The sequence below is a fragment of the Nerophis ophidion genome, linkage group LG27 (genome assembly GCF_033978795.1).
Source record: "Nerophis ophidion isolate RoL-2023_Sa linkage group LG27, RoL_Noph_v1.0, whole genome shotgun sequence".
Classification (NCBI taxonomy): Eukaryota; Metazoa; Chordata; class Actinopteri; order Syngnathiformes; family Syngnathidae; genus Nerophis; species Nerophis ophidion.
In genome coordinates this window covers 6,230,023-6,247,772 of record NC_084637.1, presented here as the reverse complement: position 1 = coordinate 6,247,772, position 17,750 = coordinate 6,230,023, and the positions used below count along the sequence as shown (strand labels likewise).

The 17,750-nt window shown below is 36.5% G+C and overlaps 1 protein-coding gene across 8 annotated transcripts in view; it reads right to left on the bottom strand.

Annotated features, from left to right (window-relative positions):
- Positions 1–17,750, bottom strand: part of LOC133544269 (nck-associated protein 5-like) — a 323,916-nt gene that overhangs the window by 108,826 nt on the left and 197,340 nt on the right. The window contains exon 1 of one of the 8 annotated variants that reach the window (XM_061889437.1): positions 4,026–4,290. The exons of the other annotated variants lie outside the window; for them this stretch is intronic. Within the exon in view, the coding sequence (XP_061745421.1) occupies positions 4,026–4,117 (92 nt within the window). The 5' untranslated portion in view covers positions 4,118–4,290. Of the gene's footprint in view, positions 1–4,025; positions 4,291–17,750 lie in introns of those variants that run through there. 8 annotated transcript variants of the gene reach the window in all.

Genomic DNA, 17,750 nt, shown 5'->3' with positions numbered 1-17,750 from the left:
GGCCTCAAGACTCCGAGGTACTTGAACTCCAGCCCTAAGTGGATGAATTCAAGTACCTCGGAGTCTTCTTCACGAGTGAGGGAAGAGTAGATCGTGAGATCAACAGGCGGATTGGTGCGGCGTCCTCAGTAAGAAAGAGCTGAGCCGGAAGGCAAAGCTCTCAATTTACCGGTTGATCTACGTTCCCATCCTGACCTATGGTCATGAGTTTTAGGTTATGACCGAAAGGACAAGATCACGGGCCGCAAGACTCCGAGGTACTTGAACTCCAGCCCTAAGTGGAGTAGTTCAAGTACCTCGGAGTCTTGTTTATGGTGCGGCGTCTTCAGTAATGCGGACGCTGTTTCGATCCGTTGTGGTGATGAAGGAGCTGAGCCGGAAAGCAAAGCTCTCAATTTACCGGTCGATCTACGTTCCCATCCTCACCTATGGTCATGAACTTTGGGCTATGACCGAAAGGACAAGATCACGGCCCGCAAGACTCCGAGGTACTTGAACTCCAGCCCTAAGTGGAGGAGTTTAAGTACCTCGGAGTCTTCTTCACGAGTGAGGGAAGAGTAGATCGTGAGATCAACAGGCGGATTAGTGCGGCGTCCTCAGTAAGAAAGAGCTGAGCCGGAAGGCAAAGCTCTCAATTTACCGGTCGATCTACGTTCCCATCCTCACCTATGGTCATGAACTTTGGGCTATGACCGAAAGGACAAGATCACGGCCCGCAAGACTCCGAGGTACTTGAACTCCAGCCCTAAGTGGAGGAGTTTAAGTACCTCGGAGTCTTGTTTGTGGTGCGGCGTCTTCAGTAATGCGGACGCTGTTTCGATCCATTGTGGTGAAGAAGGAGCTGAGCCGGAAAGCAAGGCTCTCAATTTACCGGTCGATCTACGTTCCCATCCTCACCTATGGTCATGAGTTTTAGGTTATGACCGAAAGGACAAGATCACGGGCCTCAAGACTCCGAGGTACTTGAACTCCAGCCCTAAGTGGATGAATTCAAGTACCTCGGAGTCTTCTTCACGAGTGAGGGAAGAGTAGATCGTGAGATCAACAGGCGGATCGGTGCGGCGTTCTCAGTAAGAAAGAGCTGAGCCGGAAGGCAAAGCTCTCAATTTACCGGTTGATCTACGTTCCCATCCTCACCTATGGTCATGAGCTTTGGGTTATGACCGAAAGGACAAGATCACGGCCGCAAGACTCCGAAGTACTTGAACTCCAGCCCTAAGTGGAGGAGTTTAAGTACCTCGGAGTCTTGTTTATGGTGCGGCGTCTTCAGTAATGCGGACGCTGTTTCGATCCGTTGTGGTGAAGAAGGAGCTGAGCCGGAAAGCAAAGCTCTAGATTTACCGGTTGATCTACGTTCCCATCATCACCTATGATCATGAGTTTTAGGTTATGACCGAAAGGACAAGATCACGGGCCGCAAGACTCCAAGGTACTTGAACTCCAGCCCTAAGAGGATGAATTCAAGTACCTCGGAGTCTTCTTCACGAGTGAGGGAAGAGTAGATCGTGAGATCAACAGGCGGATCGGTGCGGCGTCCTCAGTAAGAAGGAGCTGAGCCGGAAAGCAAAGCTCTCAATTTACCGGTCGATCTACGTTCCCATTCAAACCTATGGTCATGAGTTTTACGTTATGACCGAAAGGACAAGATCACGGGCCGCAAGACTCCGAGGTACTTGAACTCCAGCCCTAAGTGGAGGTTTTCAAGTACCTCGGAGTCTTGTTTATTGTGCGGCGTCTTCAGTAATGCGGACGCTGTTTCGATCCGTTGTGGTGAAGAAGGAGCTGAGCCGGAAAGCAAAGCTCTCAATTTACCGGTCGATCTACTTTCCCATCCTCACCTATGGTCACGGGTACAAGATCACGGGTACAAGTGGCCGAAATGAGTTTCCTCCGCCTGGTAGCAGGTCTCTCCCTCAGAGATAGGGTGAGAAGCTCTGTCATCCGGGAGGAACTCAAAGTAAAGCCGCTGCTCCTTCACATGGAGAGGAGCCAGATGAGGTGGTTCGGGCATCTGGTAAGAATCCACCCGAACGCCTCCCTCGGTAGGTGTTTAGGGCACGTCCGACCGATAGGAGGCCACGGGGGAAGACCCAGGACACGTTGGGAAGACTTAGTCTCCCGGCTGCCTAAGCAGGGACTTGCTCTGCCTTACTTAATATTTTATGTCCGAGTGTTAGAGGGTTTTGGTCCTAAATGATCTCAGTAAGATATTGCAGCTTGTTGCTGAGATTTGATGACCTATATTGAGTAAAACATGACTGGAATTATTTTTGTTCAAATGTCCAAAACACATCCAGCAATGGTGCACAGGAAGGCTGGGAAGAAGAGGGGGAAAAGGCGTCCAAAATGGTCAAAAGTCCCAATTGTGTCCAATATATCTCCTCGGGTTCCAGTCCCACGAGTCCCGTCGCCGGCCGCACAAGTCCCGGGATGCGAAAAACGTCCAAAAAGCACCCAGCAAAGTCCCACGGGAAGTTTGGGAGAAAAGTGAGAAAAGTCGGCAAAAGTCTCCAAAAATGTTCAAAATACCTACCCAGGTTCGAGTCCCATAAGTCCCGCCGTTGGTCGTGCAAGTCCCGAGATGCCCAAAATGTCCATAACACACCCAGCCGAGTACCACGGGGAGGGGGGATAAAAGTTGGAAAAGTTGGCAAAAGTCCCAAAAATTTTCAAAATACCTACCCGGGTTCGAGTTTGAGTTTGAATTCGAGTTCGATTTTTGAACATTTTACTGACTTTTCTCACTTTTCTCCCTGCCTTCCCGTGGGACTTTGCTCTGCCGTGGGAAGAAACAAAAAACAGACTGCTTGTAACTTCCGCTAACAATGTCGTAGAGACATGAATCAAAAACCTCTATGTAGGTCTGACTTAGACCTACATTTCCAATTAGAAACTTCTATAGCAAAAATCAACAGGAAGTTTGCAAAAACCCCTTCAAAACAAAATTTTCGCAAAAAATTCAATTTTTGCCTCTATGAGCTGAAATTTGACCCCTTTAAAATGCTTCAAAACTCACCAAACTTGGCACACACATCAGGACTTGCAAAAATTGCGATCGAGTTTTCAATGAAACAATAGAAAATACGTACTCATATAGTAGTACAGTTGTTATTAGTGAGAATATACTTGTTTTTAGCTATTTTTGGCTTTGCTAATTTTACTTGTTTTGGAAAGTCTTGACAGAGCAAATTTTCTTGTTCTATTGGCAGATAATTTTGCTTAGTTCGAGTAAAATGCTGCTCATTTTTGTATTTTTTTTCTTGTTTTTGAACACTGACTTTTTGCAGTGTGACGTCACCCAGCCTCCAAACCTCAAACATATAGCGGTCAGGCCAGTTGAGTTTATACCAAAAAGTTCTATTTTAGTTTCATCTGACCACATGACATTCTCCCAATCCTCTGCTGTATCATCCTTGTATCCATTTTGGTATAAACTCAACTCCTGGTGTTTGGAGGAAGAAGAATACTGAGTTGCATCCCAAGAACACCATACCTACTGCAAAGCATGGGGGTGGAAACATCATGCTTTGGGGCTGTTTTTTCTGCTAAGGGGACAGGACGATTGATCCGTGTTAAGGAAAGAATGAATGGGGCCATGTATCGTGAGATTTTTAGCCATCAGTGAGAGCTTTGAATGGTTGACCAAATACTTATTTTCCACCATAATTTACAAATAAATTCTTTAAAATTCCTACAATGTGAATTCCTGGATTTTTTTTCACATTCTGTCTCTCACAGTTGAAGTGTACCTATGATGAAAATTACAGACCTCTGTCATCATTTGAAGTGGGAGAACTTGCGCAATCGCTGGCTGACTAAATACTTTGTTGCTAGTGTGGGCTACAAGATAGTAAGAACGTAGCGCAGATCCGAGAGGCTTTTCTTTGTCCAACACAAAACAGGTCACACTCTTACTTTATCGGCAGTCTCAGACACTCCTGTTGATCCCAGCCACTAATCAGATTGGACGAAAGAACAATTGCAAAAACTCCAAAGCTCGCTGAAACGACAGGAATAACAATCACCTGGTTTGTGCAGCTGAATCCAGGCCATCGGGCGGCGGTTTGCGTGACCGGCCGCCGACAATCGCCTTACGGGACCACGTAGAAGAACCCATGCAAAACGGTTTGATTCGCCCCAAGAATATTCCATTCTTCTTTCCTTGCTCCTTAAGAGCGGTAAACGGACGATTGGCCGGCTTAGCCCGATGCTAAGCTACTCTGATCCTCTCAGAGTTGTTGTGCGGTAAACACGGAATCTTTCTTGGACGTGGCTTAAATGTTGGAGTGCTGAAATCATGCATGTGTATGTTGACAAACATAAATTGTCCTTTTTTTTTTTTTACACAAATCACTATACGGTTCAACTAACCGTAAGATGATGTCAACACTGCAAAAACTGAAGTCTAAGTAAGATTAAATATCTCAAATAAGGCTGATTTTTGCTTATTTTCTGTCTGATAAGATCATTCTTCTCACGAAGCACATTTTATGTGTTTTACTTGTTTTAAGTGTTTTGAAACTAGAACAGGGGTCACCAGCCTTTTTGAAACCAAGAGCTACTTCTTGGGTACTGATTAATGCGAAGGGCTACCAGTTTGATAAACACATAAATAAATTGCCAGAAATAGCCAATTTGCTCAATTTACCTTTAATAAATAAATCAATATATATATATATATATATATATATATATGTACAAAAATTTGTATTTCCGTCTGTAACTCCATCGTACATTTTTTTTCCTTTTACGGAAGGTTTTTTGTAGAGAATAAATGATGAAAAAAACACTTAATTCAACAGTTTAAAAGAGGAGAAAACACACAAAAAATGAAAATAAAATTTTGAAACATATTTCATTTTCAATTTGGACTCTTAAAAATTCAAAATTCAACTGAAAAAAATACATAGAAAAACTAGCTAATTCGAATCTTTTTGAAAAAAAATTAAAAAATAATTTATGGAACATCATTAGTAATTTTTCCCTGATTAAGATTAATTTTAGAATTTTGATGACATGTTTTAAATAGGTTAAAATCCAATCTGCACTTTGTTAGAATATATAACAAATTGGACCAAGCTATATTTCTAACAAAGACAAATCATTATTTCTTCTAGATTTTCCAGAACAAAAATTTTAAAATAAATTCAAAAGACTTTGAAATAAGATTTTAATTTGATTCTACACATTTTCTAGATTTGCCAGAATTTTTTTTTTTTAATTTTAATCATAATAAGTTTGAAGAAATATTTCACAAATAGTCTTTGTCGAAAAAACAGAAGCTAAAAAATGAAGAATTGAATTAAAATGTATTTATTATTCTTTACAATAATAATTAAAAAAAAATACTTGAACATTGATTTAAATTGTCAGGAAATAAGATGAAATAATTTAAAAGGTAAAAAGGTATATGTGTTTAAAAATCTTAAAATAATTTTTACGGTTGTATTTTTTCTCTAAAATTGTCTTTCTGAAAGTTATAAGAAGCAAAGTAAAAAAAAAATGAGTTTATTTAAACAAGTGAAGACCAAGTCTTTAAAATATTTTCTTGGATTTTCAAATTCTATTTGAGTTTTGTCTCTCTTAGAATTAAAAATGTCCAGCAAAGCGAGACCAGCTTGCTTGTAAATAAATAAAATGTAAAAAAATAGAGGCAGCTCACTGGTAAGTGCTGCTATTTGAGCTATTTTTAGAACAGGCCAGCGGGCGACTCATCTGGTCCTTACCAAGTTGGTGACCCCTGAACTAGAATATCAAGTGTTGCAAAGCGGTGTCATCAACACAAGTATAAATCTACTTTTTTAAAGTAATAATTTATTATTTCAAGCATGAACAAAAAATCATGATGCCGAGTGCATATCATGATGTTAAGATAATGACACTAACATTTACTTCATTTAAGAATATTTTTCAAGATATTGAGCAAAAAAGGTCTATATTTTTTCTAACAAGAAATATGCACTTATCAGTGAGAATACACTTATTTTGAGGTATTTTTGTTTTCATTGAGGTTAGCTAATTTGACTTGTTTTGGAAAGTCTTGACAAGCCAAAATTTCTTGTTCTATTGGCAGATATTTTTGCTTAATTGAAATAAAATACCCCAAATTTTTGTATTTTTTTCTGGTTTTGGAAAGTCTTGACAAGCCAAATTTTCTTGTTCTATTGGCAGATATTTTTGCTTAATTTAAACAAAATACCCCTAATTTTTGTATTTTTGTTTTGTTTTGGAAAAGCTTGACAAGCCAACTTTTCTTGTTCTATTAGCAGATGATTTTGCTTCGTTCAAATAAAATAGCACACATTTTTGTATTTTTTTTCTTGTTTTGGAAAGTCTTCACAAGCCGAATGTTCTTGTTCTATTGGCATATCATTTTGATTTCCTCAAATAAAATACCCCTCATTTTGTATTTTTTTTTCTTTATTTTGGAAAGTCTTGACAAGCCGAATTTTCTTGTTCTATTAGCAGATGATTTTGCTTCGTTCAAATAAAATACCCCTAATTTTTGTATTTTTTTCCTGTTTTGGAAAGTCTTCACAAGCCGAATGTTCTCGTTCTATTGGGCGATGATTTTGCTTAGTTAAAATAAAATACCGCAAATTTTTGTATTTTTTTTTCCTGTTTTGGAAAGTCTTGACAAGCCGAATAATCTTGTTCATCTGGCAGATAATTCTGCTCAGTTCAAATAAAATACCCCTCATTTTTGTATTTTTGTCTTGTTTTGGAAAGTCTTGACAAGCCAAATTTTCTTGTTCTATTGGCAGATATTTTTGCTTAATTTAAACAAAATACCCCTGATTTTTTTTTTTTTTTTTGTTTTGGAAAAGCTTGACAAGCTGAATTTTCTTGTTCTATTAGCAGATGATTTCGCTTAGTTCAAATAAAATACCACACATTTTTGTATTTTTTTCTTGTTTTGGAAAGTCTTCACAAGCCGAATGTTCTTGTTCTATTGGCAGATCATTTTGCTTTGCTCAAATAAAATACCTCTTATTTTGTATTTTTTTATTTTTATTTTGGAAAGTCTTGACAAGCCGAATTTTCTTGTTCTATCGGCCGATAATTTTGCTTAGTTAAAAAAAAATACTGCAAATTTTTGTTTTGTTTTTTTCCTGTTTTGGAAAATCTTGACAATCCGAACATTCTTGTTCTATTGGCAGATAATTCTGCTCAGTTCAAATAAAATAACCCTCATTTTTGTATTTTTTTTCTTGTTTTGGAAAGTCTTGACAAGCCGAATTTTCTTGTTCTATTGGCAGAAAATGTTGCTTAGTTCAAATAAAATACCCCTAATTTTTGTATTTTTTTCTTGTTTTGTAAAGTCTTCACAAGCCGAATGTTTTTGTTCTATTGGCAGATAATTTTGCTTTCCTCAAATAAAATACACCTCATTTTGTATTTTTTTTCTTTATTTTGGAAAGTCTTGACAAGCCGAATTTTCTTGTTCTATTGGCCGATAATTTTGCTTAGTTGAAAAAAATACTGCAAATTTTTGTATTTTTTTTTTTCCTGTTTTGGAAAATCTTGACAAGCCGAACATTCTTGTTCAATTGGCAGATAATTCTGCTCAGTTCAAATAAAGTAACCCTCATTTTTTTATCTTTTTTCTTGTTTTGGAAAGTCTTGACAAGCCGAATTTTCTTGTTCTATTGGCAAACATTTTTGCTGAGTTCAAATAAAATACCCGTAATTTTTGTATTTTTGTCTTGTTTTGGAAAGTCTTGACAAGCCAAATTTTCTTGTTCTATTGGCAGATATTTTTGCTTCATTTAAATAAAATACCCGTAATTTTTGTATTTTTGTCTTGTTTTGGAAAGTCTTGACAAGCCAAATTTTCTTGTTCTATTGGCAGATATTTTTGCTGAATTTAAAGAAAATACCCGTAATTTTTGTATTTTTTTCTTGTTTTGGAAAGTCTTCACAAGCCGAATGTTTTTGTTCTATTGGCAGATCATTTTGCTTTCCTCAAATAAAATAACCCTCATTTTGTATTTTTTTTTTTATTTATTTTGGAAAGTCTTGACAAGCTGAATTTCCTTGTTCTATTGGCCGATAATTTTGCTTGGTTAAAAAAAAATACAGCAAAATTTGTATTTTTTTTTCCTGTTCCGGAAAGTCTTGACAAGCCGAATTTTCTTGTTCAATTGGCAGATAATTCTGCTCAGTTCAAATAAAATACCCCTAATTTTTGTATTTTTTTCTTCTTTTGGAAAAACTTGACAAGCTGAATTTTCTTGTTCTATTGGCAGATAATTTTGCTCAGTTCAAATAAAATGCCTGTAATTTTTGTATTTTTGTCTTGTTTTGGAAAGTTTTGACAAGCCAAATTTTCTTGTTCTATTGGCAGAAAATTTTGCTTAGTTCAAATAAAATACCCGTAATTTTTGTATTTTTGTCTTGTTTTGGAAAGTTTTGACAAGCCAAATTTTCTTGTTCTATTGGCAGATATTTTTGCTTAATTTAAATAAAATACCCGTAATTTTTGTATTTTTGTCTTGTTTTGGAAAGTTTTGACAAGCCAAATATTCTTGTTCTATTAGCAGATGATTTTGCTTCGTTCAAATAAAATACCCCTAATTTTTGTATTTTTTTCTTGTTTTGGAAAGTCTTCACAAGCCGAATGTTCTTGTTCTATTAGCAGATGATTTTGCTTCGTTCAAATAAAATACCCCTAATTTTTGTATTTTTTTGTTGTTTTGGAAAGTCTTGACAAGCCAAATGTTCTTGTTCTATTGGCAGATCATTTTGATTTCCTCAAATAAAATACCCCTCATTTTGTATTTTGTTTTTCTTTATTTTGGAAAGTCTTGACAAGCCGAATTTTCTTGTTCTATTGGCCGATAATTTTGCTTAGTTAAAGAAAAGTACTGCTAATTTTTTTCAATTTTTTTTTTTCCTGTTTTGGAAAGTTTTCACAAGCCGAATCTTCTTGTTCAATTGGCAGATACTTTTGCTTAGTTCAAATAAAATACCCGTAATTTTTTGTATTTTTGTCTTGTTTTGGAAAAACTTGACAAGCCAAATTTTCTTGTTCTTTTGGCAGATAATTTTGCTTAGTTCAAATAAAATACCCCTAATTTTTGTATTTTTGTCTTGTTTTGGAAAGTCTTGACAAGCCAAATTTTCTTTTTCTATAGGCAGATATTTTTGCTGAATCTAAATAAAATACCCCTAATTTTTGTATTTTTTTCTTGTTTTGGAAAGTCTTCACAAGCCGAATGTTTTTGTTCTATTGGCAGATCATTTTGCTTTCCTCAAATAAAATACCCCTCATTTTGTATTTTTTTTCTTCTTTATTCTGGAAAGTCTTGACAAGCTGAATTTTCTTGTTCTATTGGCCGATAATTTTGCTTGGTTAAAAAAAAAATACAGCAAAATTTGTATTTTTTTTTCCTGTTCCGGAAAGTCTTGACAAGCCGAATTTTCTTGTTCAATTGGCAGATAATTCTGCTCTGTTCAAATAAAATACCCCTAATTTTTGTAGTTTTTTCTTCTTTTGGAAAAACTTGACAAGCTGAATTTTCTTGTTCTATTGGCACATAATTTTGCTCAGTTCAAATAAAATACCCGTAATTTTTGAATTTTTGTCTTATTTTGGAAAGTCTTGACAAGCCGAATTTTCTTGTTCTATTGGCAGAAAATTTTGCTTAGTTCAAATAAAATACCCCTAATTTTTGTATTTTTGTCTTGTTTTGGAAAGTCTTGACAAGCCGAATTTTCTTGTTCTATTGGCAGAAAATTTTGCTTAGTTCAAATAAAATACCCCTAATTTTTGTATTTTTGTCTTGTTTTCGAAAGTCTTGACAAGCCAAATTTTCTTGTTCTATTGGCAAATAATTCTGCTTTCCTCAAATAAAATACCCCTCATTTTGTACTTTTTTTTTGTTTATTTTGGAAAGTCTTGACAAGCCGAATTTTGTTGTTCTATTGGCCGATAATTCTGCTCAATTCAAATAAAATACCCCTAATTGTTGTATTTTTTTCTTGGTTTAGAAAAGCTTGAAAAGCCGAATTTTCTTGTTCTATTGGCAGAAAATGTTGCTTAGTTCAAATAAAATAACCCTAATTTTTGTATTTTTTTCTTGTTTTGGAAAGTCTTGACAAGCCAAATTTTCTTGTTCAATTGGCAGATAATTTTGCTTAGTTCAGATAAAATACCCGTAATTTTTGTATTTTTGTCTTGTTTTGGAAAGTCTCGACAAGCCAAATTTTCTTGTTCTATTGGCAGATAATTTTGCTTAGTTCAAATAAAATACTCATCATTTTTGTGGGTTTTTTTCTTTTTTTCGAACACTGACTTTTTGCAGTGAATTCTGTAGACATCACTCGCAAAAAGAGGCACCGGAAGGATAAATGGTCTTCATTCCACACCCTAGGCACATTGTTCTACATTTAAGATACTTGATTGTGGTCTACATGACATGTAGACCACATCATGTGTTATAACACTTATATAAGACTTTTAAAGTCATTTTAATAGTAGGCTAATAAAACTAATATAGACACTTACATCATGTGTTGCCTTAATTATAACACTTATATAAGACTTCTGAAGTAATTTTGATAGTAGGCCAATATTACTAATATAGACACTTAAGTTATGTGTTGCTTTCATTATAAGACTTTTTTATATATATATATATATATATATATATATATTTTAATTTTTATTTTTTGCGGCTCCAGACAGATCTGTTCCTTGTATTTTTGGTCCAATAAGGCTTGTTCAATCGTTTTGGGTTGCCCACCCCCTGGACAAGGACACACCGAGTTCTACAGCAATTCACACTGGACGGAGTTTTCCAAAGTGTGAGTTTTTCCACTCTCCTTGAAGGACTTTCTGCAACACTGTAAATTGGAATGTCTGGAGAGAACTGGCGCTATGTCCATCTTGAAGAGCATTGGCAGGCACGAGTATTTGTGGGGTCAGAGGTCCAAAAGTCTCTGCATGCCTTCATGCACTGGGGCCCACTCAAAAAAAAAGGACCTTCCCAAAATTGTTCCCACGTATTTAAAACCTCTCCAAAATGGAATTGTAAGCTAAAGAATTTAGATTCAGATGGTCCAATGAGCCTCGTCCAGCCACTGACTGATTAGTGAACTTGATTAAGAGCTAGGAGTTCATTTTGTCTAGATGGAGAGGGTGAACCAATGATTTGGACAGTCAAAGTGCAACTCTGACTCGGTTGCCATGTTTATTTAAACCAGAGCAGCTGCGAGACGACCAAATCCATACTGCAATCATGAGGTCAATTTGAATTACAAGCGGTTTGTCCGCAGGCAATAATCAATGCGCGCGGCTTTGTGACTTGGGGAGAACAAGCCAACAATTCTGGCGTGAGGACATGCCTTACATCCATAAAGTCATGTAATCTGACCTCTCACGGCATACAAACCCAATTTTTTTTTAATCCACGTCCAAAGTCCGCAGGGTGACGTGGGTGTGCGTTTCCGGTCAGCTGACAGGAAGTCACGTTTTGGATTTAAGCGTTGCACTGTAATAACTGAAATCTAAGTAAGATGAAATATCTCAAATAAGGATGATATTTGCATATTTTCTGTCTAATAAGATCATTCTTCTCACTTAGCAGATTTTATGTTAGAGTGTTTTACTCGTTTTAAGTATTTTGGTCCTAAATGATCTCAGTAAGATATTACAGCTTATTGCTGATATTTGATGACCTATATTGAGTAAAACATGCTTGAAACTATTTTTGTCCAAATGTCCAAAACACACCCAGCAATGGTGCACAGGAAGGTGGAGAAGAAAAGGGGAAAGGCGACAAAAAAGGTCAAAAGTCCCAATTTTTTCCAAAATACATGAAAACAACATGAAAAAACCTCTATGTAGGTCTGACTTAGACCTATATTTCATACATTGACATCCTTCAGCAAAAATCAACAGGAAGTTGGCAAAAACCCCTTCAAAGCAAAAGTTTCCTAAAAAATGTCACTTTTGCCTCTTTGAGCTGTAATTTGACCCCCTTAAAATGCTTGAAAACTCACCAAACTGAACACACACATCAGGACTGGTGAAAATTGTGATCTAATAAACCCCCCCCCCCAAAAAAAACCTCAAAATTTCGCTTTAGCGCCCCCTAGGAATAAAACACAAACAATACTGCTCTTGGTAAGAACACACAGACAAAACTGCTTGTTCTGGTAGGAATGTCGTAGAGACATGAAACAAAAACCTCTATGTAGGTCTCACTTAGACTTAGATTTCATACATTGACATCCTTCAGCAAAAATCAACAGGAAGTTGGCAAAAAACCCCTTCAAAACAAAAGTTTCCTAAAAAATGTCATTTTTGCCTCTTTGAGCTGTAATTTGACCCCCTTAAAATTCTTCAAAACTCACCAAACTGTACACACACATCAGGACTGGTGAAAATTGCGATCAAAAAAAAAAGTTAAAAAAACAAACAAAAAATTTTGCCCTGCGCTCCCTAGGAATAAAACACTAACAAAACTGCTCTTGGGAAGAAAACACAGACAAAACTGCTTGCTCTGGTAGGAATGTTGTAGAGACAGGAAACAAAAACCTCTATGTAGGTCTCACTTAGACCTACATTTCCTTCGTTGACATACTTCAGCAAAAATCAACAGGAAGTTGGCAAAAACCCCTTCAAAGCAAAAGTTTCCTAAAAAATGTAATTTTTGCCTCTTTGGGCTGTAATTTGACCCTCTTAAAATTCTTCAACACTCACTAAACTGGACACACACATCAAGACTAGTGAAAATTGCGATAAAAAAAAAAAAAAAGTTAAAAAAACAAACTCAAAATTTTGCCCTGCTCCCCCTAGGAATAAAACACTAACACAACTGCTCTTGGTAAGAACACACAGACAAAACTGTTTTTTCTGGTAGGAATGTTGTAGAGACAGGAAACAAAAACCTCTATGTAGGTCTGACTTAGACCTACATTTCATTCATTGACATCCTTCAGCAAAAATCAACAGGAAGTTGGCAAAAACCCCTTCAAAACAAAAGTTTCCTAAAAATGTCATTTTTGCCTCTTTGAGCTGTAATTTGACCCCCTTAAAATAATTCAAAACTCACTAAACTGGACACACACATCAAGACTGGTGAAAATTGCGATAAAAAAATAAATTAAAAAAAAATCTAAATTTTGCTTTAGCACCCCCTAGGAATAAAACACAGACAAAACTGCTTGTTCTGGTAGGAATGTCATAGAGACAGGAAACAAAAACCTCTATGTAGGTCTCACTTAGACCTACATTTCATTCATTGACATCCTTCAGCAAAAATCAACAGGAAGTTGGCAAAAAACCCCTTCAAAACAAAAGTTTCCTAAAAAATGTCATTTTTGCCTCTTTGAGCTGTAATTTGACCCCCTTAAAATGCTTCAAAACTCACCAAACTGGACACACACCAGGACTGGTGAAAATTGCGATAAAAAAATAAATTAAAAAAACTCAAAATTTCGCTCTAGCACCCCCTAGGAATAAAACAGACAAAACTTCTCTTTGGAAGAAAACACAGACAAAACTGCTTGTTCTGGTAGGAATGTCGTAGAGACATGAAACAAAAACCTCTATGTAGGTCTGACTTAGACCTAGGTTTCATACATTGACATCCTTCAGCAAAAATCAACAGGAAGTTAGCAAAAACCCCTTCAAAACAAAAGTTTCCTAAAAAATGTCATTTTTACCTCTTTGAGCTGTAATTTGACCACCTTAAAATTCTTCAAAACTCACCAAACTGGACACACACATCAGGACTGGTGAAAATTGTGATAAAACAATAAATAAAAAAAACTCAAAATTTTTCTTGAGCACCCCCTAGGAATAAAACACAGACAAAACTTTTCTTGGGAAGAAAACACAGACAAAACTGCTTGTTCTGGTAGGAATGTCGTAGAGACATGAAACAAAAACCTCTATGTAGGTCTCACTTAGACCTAGATTTCATACATTGACATCCTTCAGCAAAAATCAACAGGAAGTTGGCAAAAACCCCTTCAAAACAAAAGTTTCTTAAAAAATGTCGTTTTTGCCTCTTTGAGCTGTAATTTGACCCCCTTAAAATTCTTCAAAACTCACCAAACTGGACACACACCAGGACTGGTGAAAATTGCGATTAAAAAAATAAATAAAAAAAACTCAAAATTTCGCTCTAGCACCCCCTAGGAATAAAACACAGACAAAACTTCTCTTTGGAAGAAAACACAGACAAAACTGCTTGTTCTGGTAGGAATGTTGTAGAGACAGGAAACAAAAACCTCTATGTAGGTCTCACTTAGACCTACATTTCATTCATTGACATCTTTCAGCAAAAATCAACAGGAAGTTGGCAAAAACCCCTTCAAAGCAAAAGTTTCCTAAAAAATGTAATTTTTGCCTCTTTGAGCTGTAATTTGACCACCTTAAAATGCTTCAAAACTCACCAAACTGGACACACACATCAAGACTGGTGAAAATTGCGATAAAAAAAAAAAAAAAATCTCAATTTTGCTTTAGCCCCCCTAGGAATAAAACACAGACAAAACTTCTCTTGGGAAGAAAACACAGACAAACCTGCTTGTTCTGGTAGGAATGTCGTAGAGACATGAAACAAAAACCTCTATGTAGGTCTCACTTAGACCTACATTTCATACATTGACATCCTTCAGCAAAAATTTACAGGAAGTTGGAAAAAAACCCCTTCAAAACAAAAGTTTCCTAAAAAATGTCATTTTTGCCTCTTGGAGCTGTGATTTCACCCCCTTAAAATTCTTCAAAACTCACCAAACTGGACACACACATCAGGACTGGTGAAAATTGTGATAAAAAAATAAATTTAAAAAACTAAAAATTTCGCTCTAGCACCCCCTAGGAATAAAACACAGACAAAACTTCTCTTGGGAAGAAAACACAGACAAAACTGCTTGTTCTGGTAGGAATGTCGTAGAGACATGAAACAAAAACCTCTATGTAGGTCTCACTTAGACCTAGATTTCATACATTGACATCCTTCAGCAAAAATCAACAGGAAGTTGGGAAAAAAACCATTCAAAACAAAAGTTTCCTAAAAAATGTCATTTTTGCCTCTTTGAGCTGTAATTAGACCCCCTTAAAATTTTTCAAGACTCACCAAACTTAGACACACTCATCAGGACTGTTGAAAATTGCGATCAAAAAAAAAGTTAAAAAAACAAACTCAAAATTTTGCCCTGCGCTCCCTAAGAATAAAACACTAACAAAACTGCTCTTGGGAAGAAAACACAGACAAAACTGCTTGCTCTGGTAGGAATGTCATAGAGACATGAAACAAAAACCTCTATGTAGGTCTCACTTAGACTTAGATTTCATACATTGACATCCTTCAGCAAAAATCAACAGGAAGTTGGCAAAAACCCCTTCAAAGCAAAAGTTTCCTAAAAATGTCATTTTTGCCTCTTTGAGCTGTAATTTGACCCCGTTAAAATTCTTCAAAACTCACTAAACTGGACACACACATCAAGACTGGTGAAAATTGCGATAAAAAAAATAAATAAAAAAAGAATCAAAATTTTGCTTTAGCACCCCCTAGGAATGAAACACAGACAAAACTTATCTTGGGAAGAAAACACAGACAAAACTGCTTGTTCTGGTAGGAATGTCGTAGAGACATGAAACAAAAACCTCTATGTAGGTCTGACTTAGACCTAGATTTCATACATTGACATCCTTCAGCAAAAATCAACAGGAAGTTGGAAAAAACCCCTTCAAAACAAAAGTTTCCTAAAAAATGTCATTTTTGCCTCTTTGAGCTGTAATTTGACCCCCTTAAAATTCTTCAAAACTCACCAAACTGGACACACACATCAGGACTGGTGAAAATTGCGATTAAAAAATTAATTAAAAAAAAAAAAATCTAAATTTTGCTTTAGCACCCCCTAGGAATAAAACACAGACAAAACTGCTCTTGGGAAGAAAACACAGACAAAACTGCTTGTTCTGGTAAGAATGTCGTAGAGACATGAAACAAAAACCTCTATGTAGGTCTCACTTAGACTTAGATTTCATACATTGACATCCTTCAGCAAAAATCAACAGGAAGTTGGCAAAAAACCCCTTCAAAACAAAAGTTTCCTAAAAAATGTCATTTTTGCCTCTTTGAGCTGTAATTTGACCCCCTTAAAATTCTTCAAAACTCACCAAACTGTACACACACATCAGGACTAGTGAAAATTGCGATCAAAAAAAAAAGTTAAAAAAACAAACTAAAAATTTTGCCCTGCGCTCCCTAGGAATAAAACACTAACAAAACTGCTCTTGGGAAGAAAACACAGACAAAACTGCTTGCTCTGGTAGGAATGTTGTAGAGACAGGAAACGAAAACCTCTATGTAGGTCTCACTTAGACCTACATTTCCTTCATTGACATCCTTCAGCAAAAATCAACAGGAAGTTGGCAAAAACCCCTTCAAGCAAAAGTTTCCTAAAAATGTCATTTTTGCCTCTTTGAGCTGTAATTTGACCCTCTTAAAATTCTTCAAAACTCACTAAACTGGACACACACCAGGACTGGTGAAAAATGCGATCAAAAAAAAAATCGCTCTTGCGCCCCCTAGGAATAAAACACAGACAAAACTGCTCTTGGGAAGAAAACACAGACAAACCTGCTTGTTCTGGTAGGAATGTCGTAGAGACATGAAACAACATTCTCTATGTAGGTCTCACTTAGACATACTTTTCATTCATTGACATCCTTCAGCAAAAATCAACAGGAAGTTGGCAATCACCCCTTCAAAACAAAAGTTTTGTAAAAAACCCGTCACCTTTTTTCAAACATTATCTCCTCTGAGCGCGTTTATTTTGTCGGCATCAAACCAGATAATTTTGCTTGGTTAGAATTAAATACCCCTCATTTTTGTATTTGTTTTTTTCTTGTTTTTGAACACTGACTTTTTGCAGTGTGGTTGTTTAAAACATGGGTGGCGCCAAAAGGGAGTAATTCAGTGAAGGAGTTCTATGACCCAAAAGTGAGTTCAATTAAAGTTAATTCCCAGTACTAATGCGGAAGTTGAAAAGGAGGGCCAATAAAACCACTAAATGTAAGCCACTTTTTAAATTGGGGGGGGGGGACACGTATTATCAATTTAATAGCCCTCGTCGTCATTTGGAAGACTTCAAAGGACCCGACGCAAGCTCCTGTTAATGACCCCAGATGTGCGGTTTTGGAACAGAGGCCCGATTCATGCGGCAGCCGCCCAAGCACCGCGGGGGGCCCCCTTTCCGCGGTGCCAAATTAAGACCGGGGCCAGGCGTGGCGGGGGCATTTTGTATGATTAGAAGGGAGGGCATTGATCTGCAGACGGAGAGCAATCACTCGTCTCATTTCTTGACGGTGTTGGTCTGGGCTGCTCCAGCTGTGCGGACACAATGTTGTAACGCTAACAAGACCATATCACAAACTCTCCACATTTCTCAGCTTCAGTGTGATCGTCCTCACAAGACCACCAAACTTTAAATTGAAGCTGCACTTTTTTGGGGTTTTTACCCCATCCTTGACAATATTGTTGTCCCAATTCCAATGTTTATGTTACTGGTACCAACATTTGTTCGATACTTTTCGATACTTTTCGAATGCATTACTAACTTAATTTTAACTCAAAATCTTAGGGTACATGAAACATAAGTTTACAATTGCAAGTGTTTCCTTAAATAAAATATTAAAAATATAAGACAACCTATCTTTTAGTAGTAAGTAAACAAACAAATGTTCCTAATTTAGCTACTGACTTATGCAGTTACATTTTGTGTTG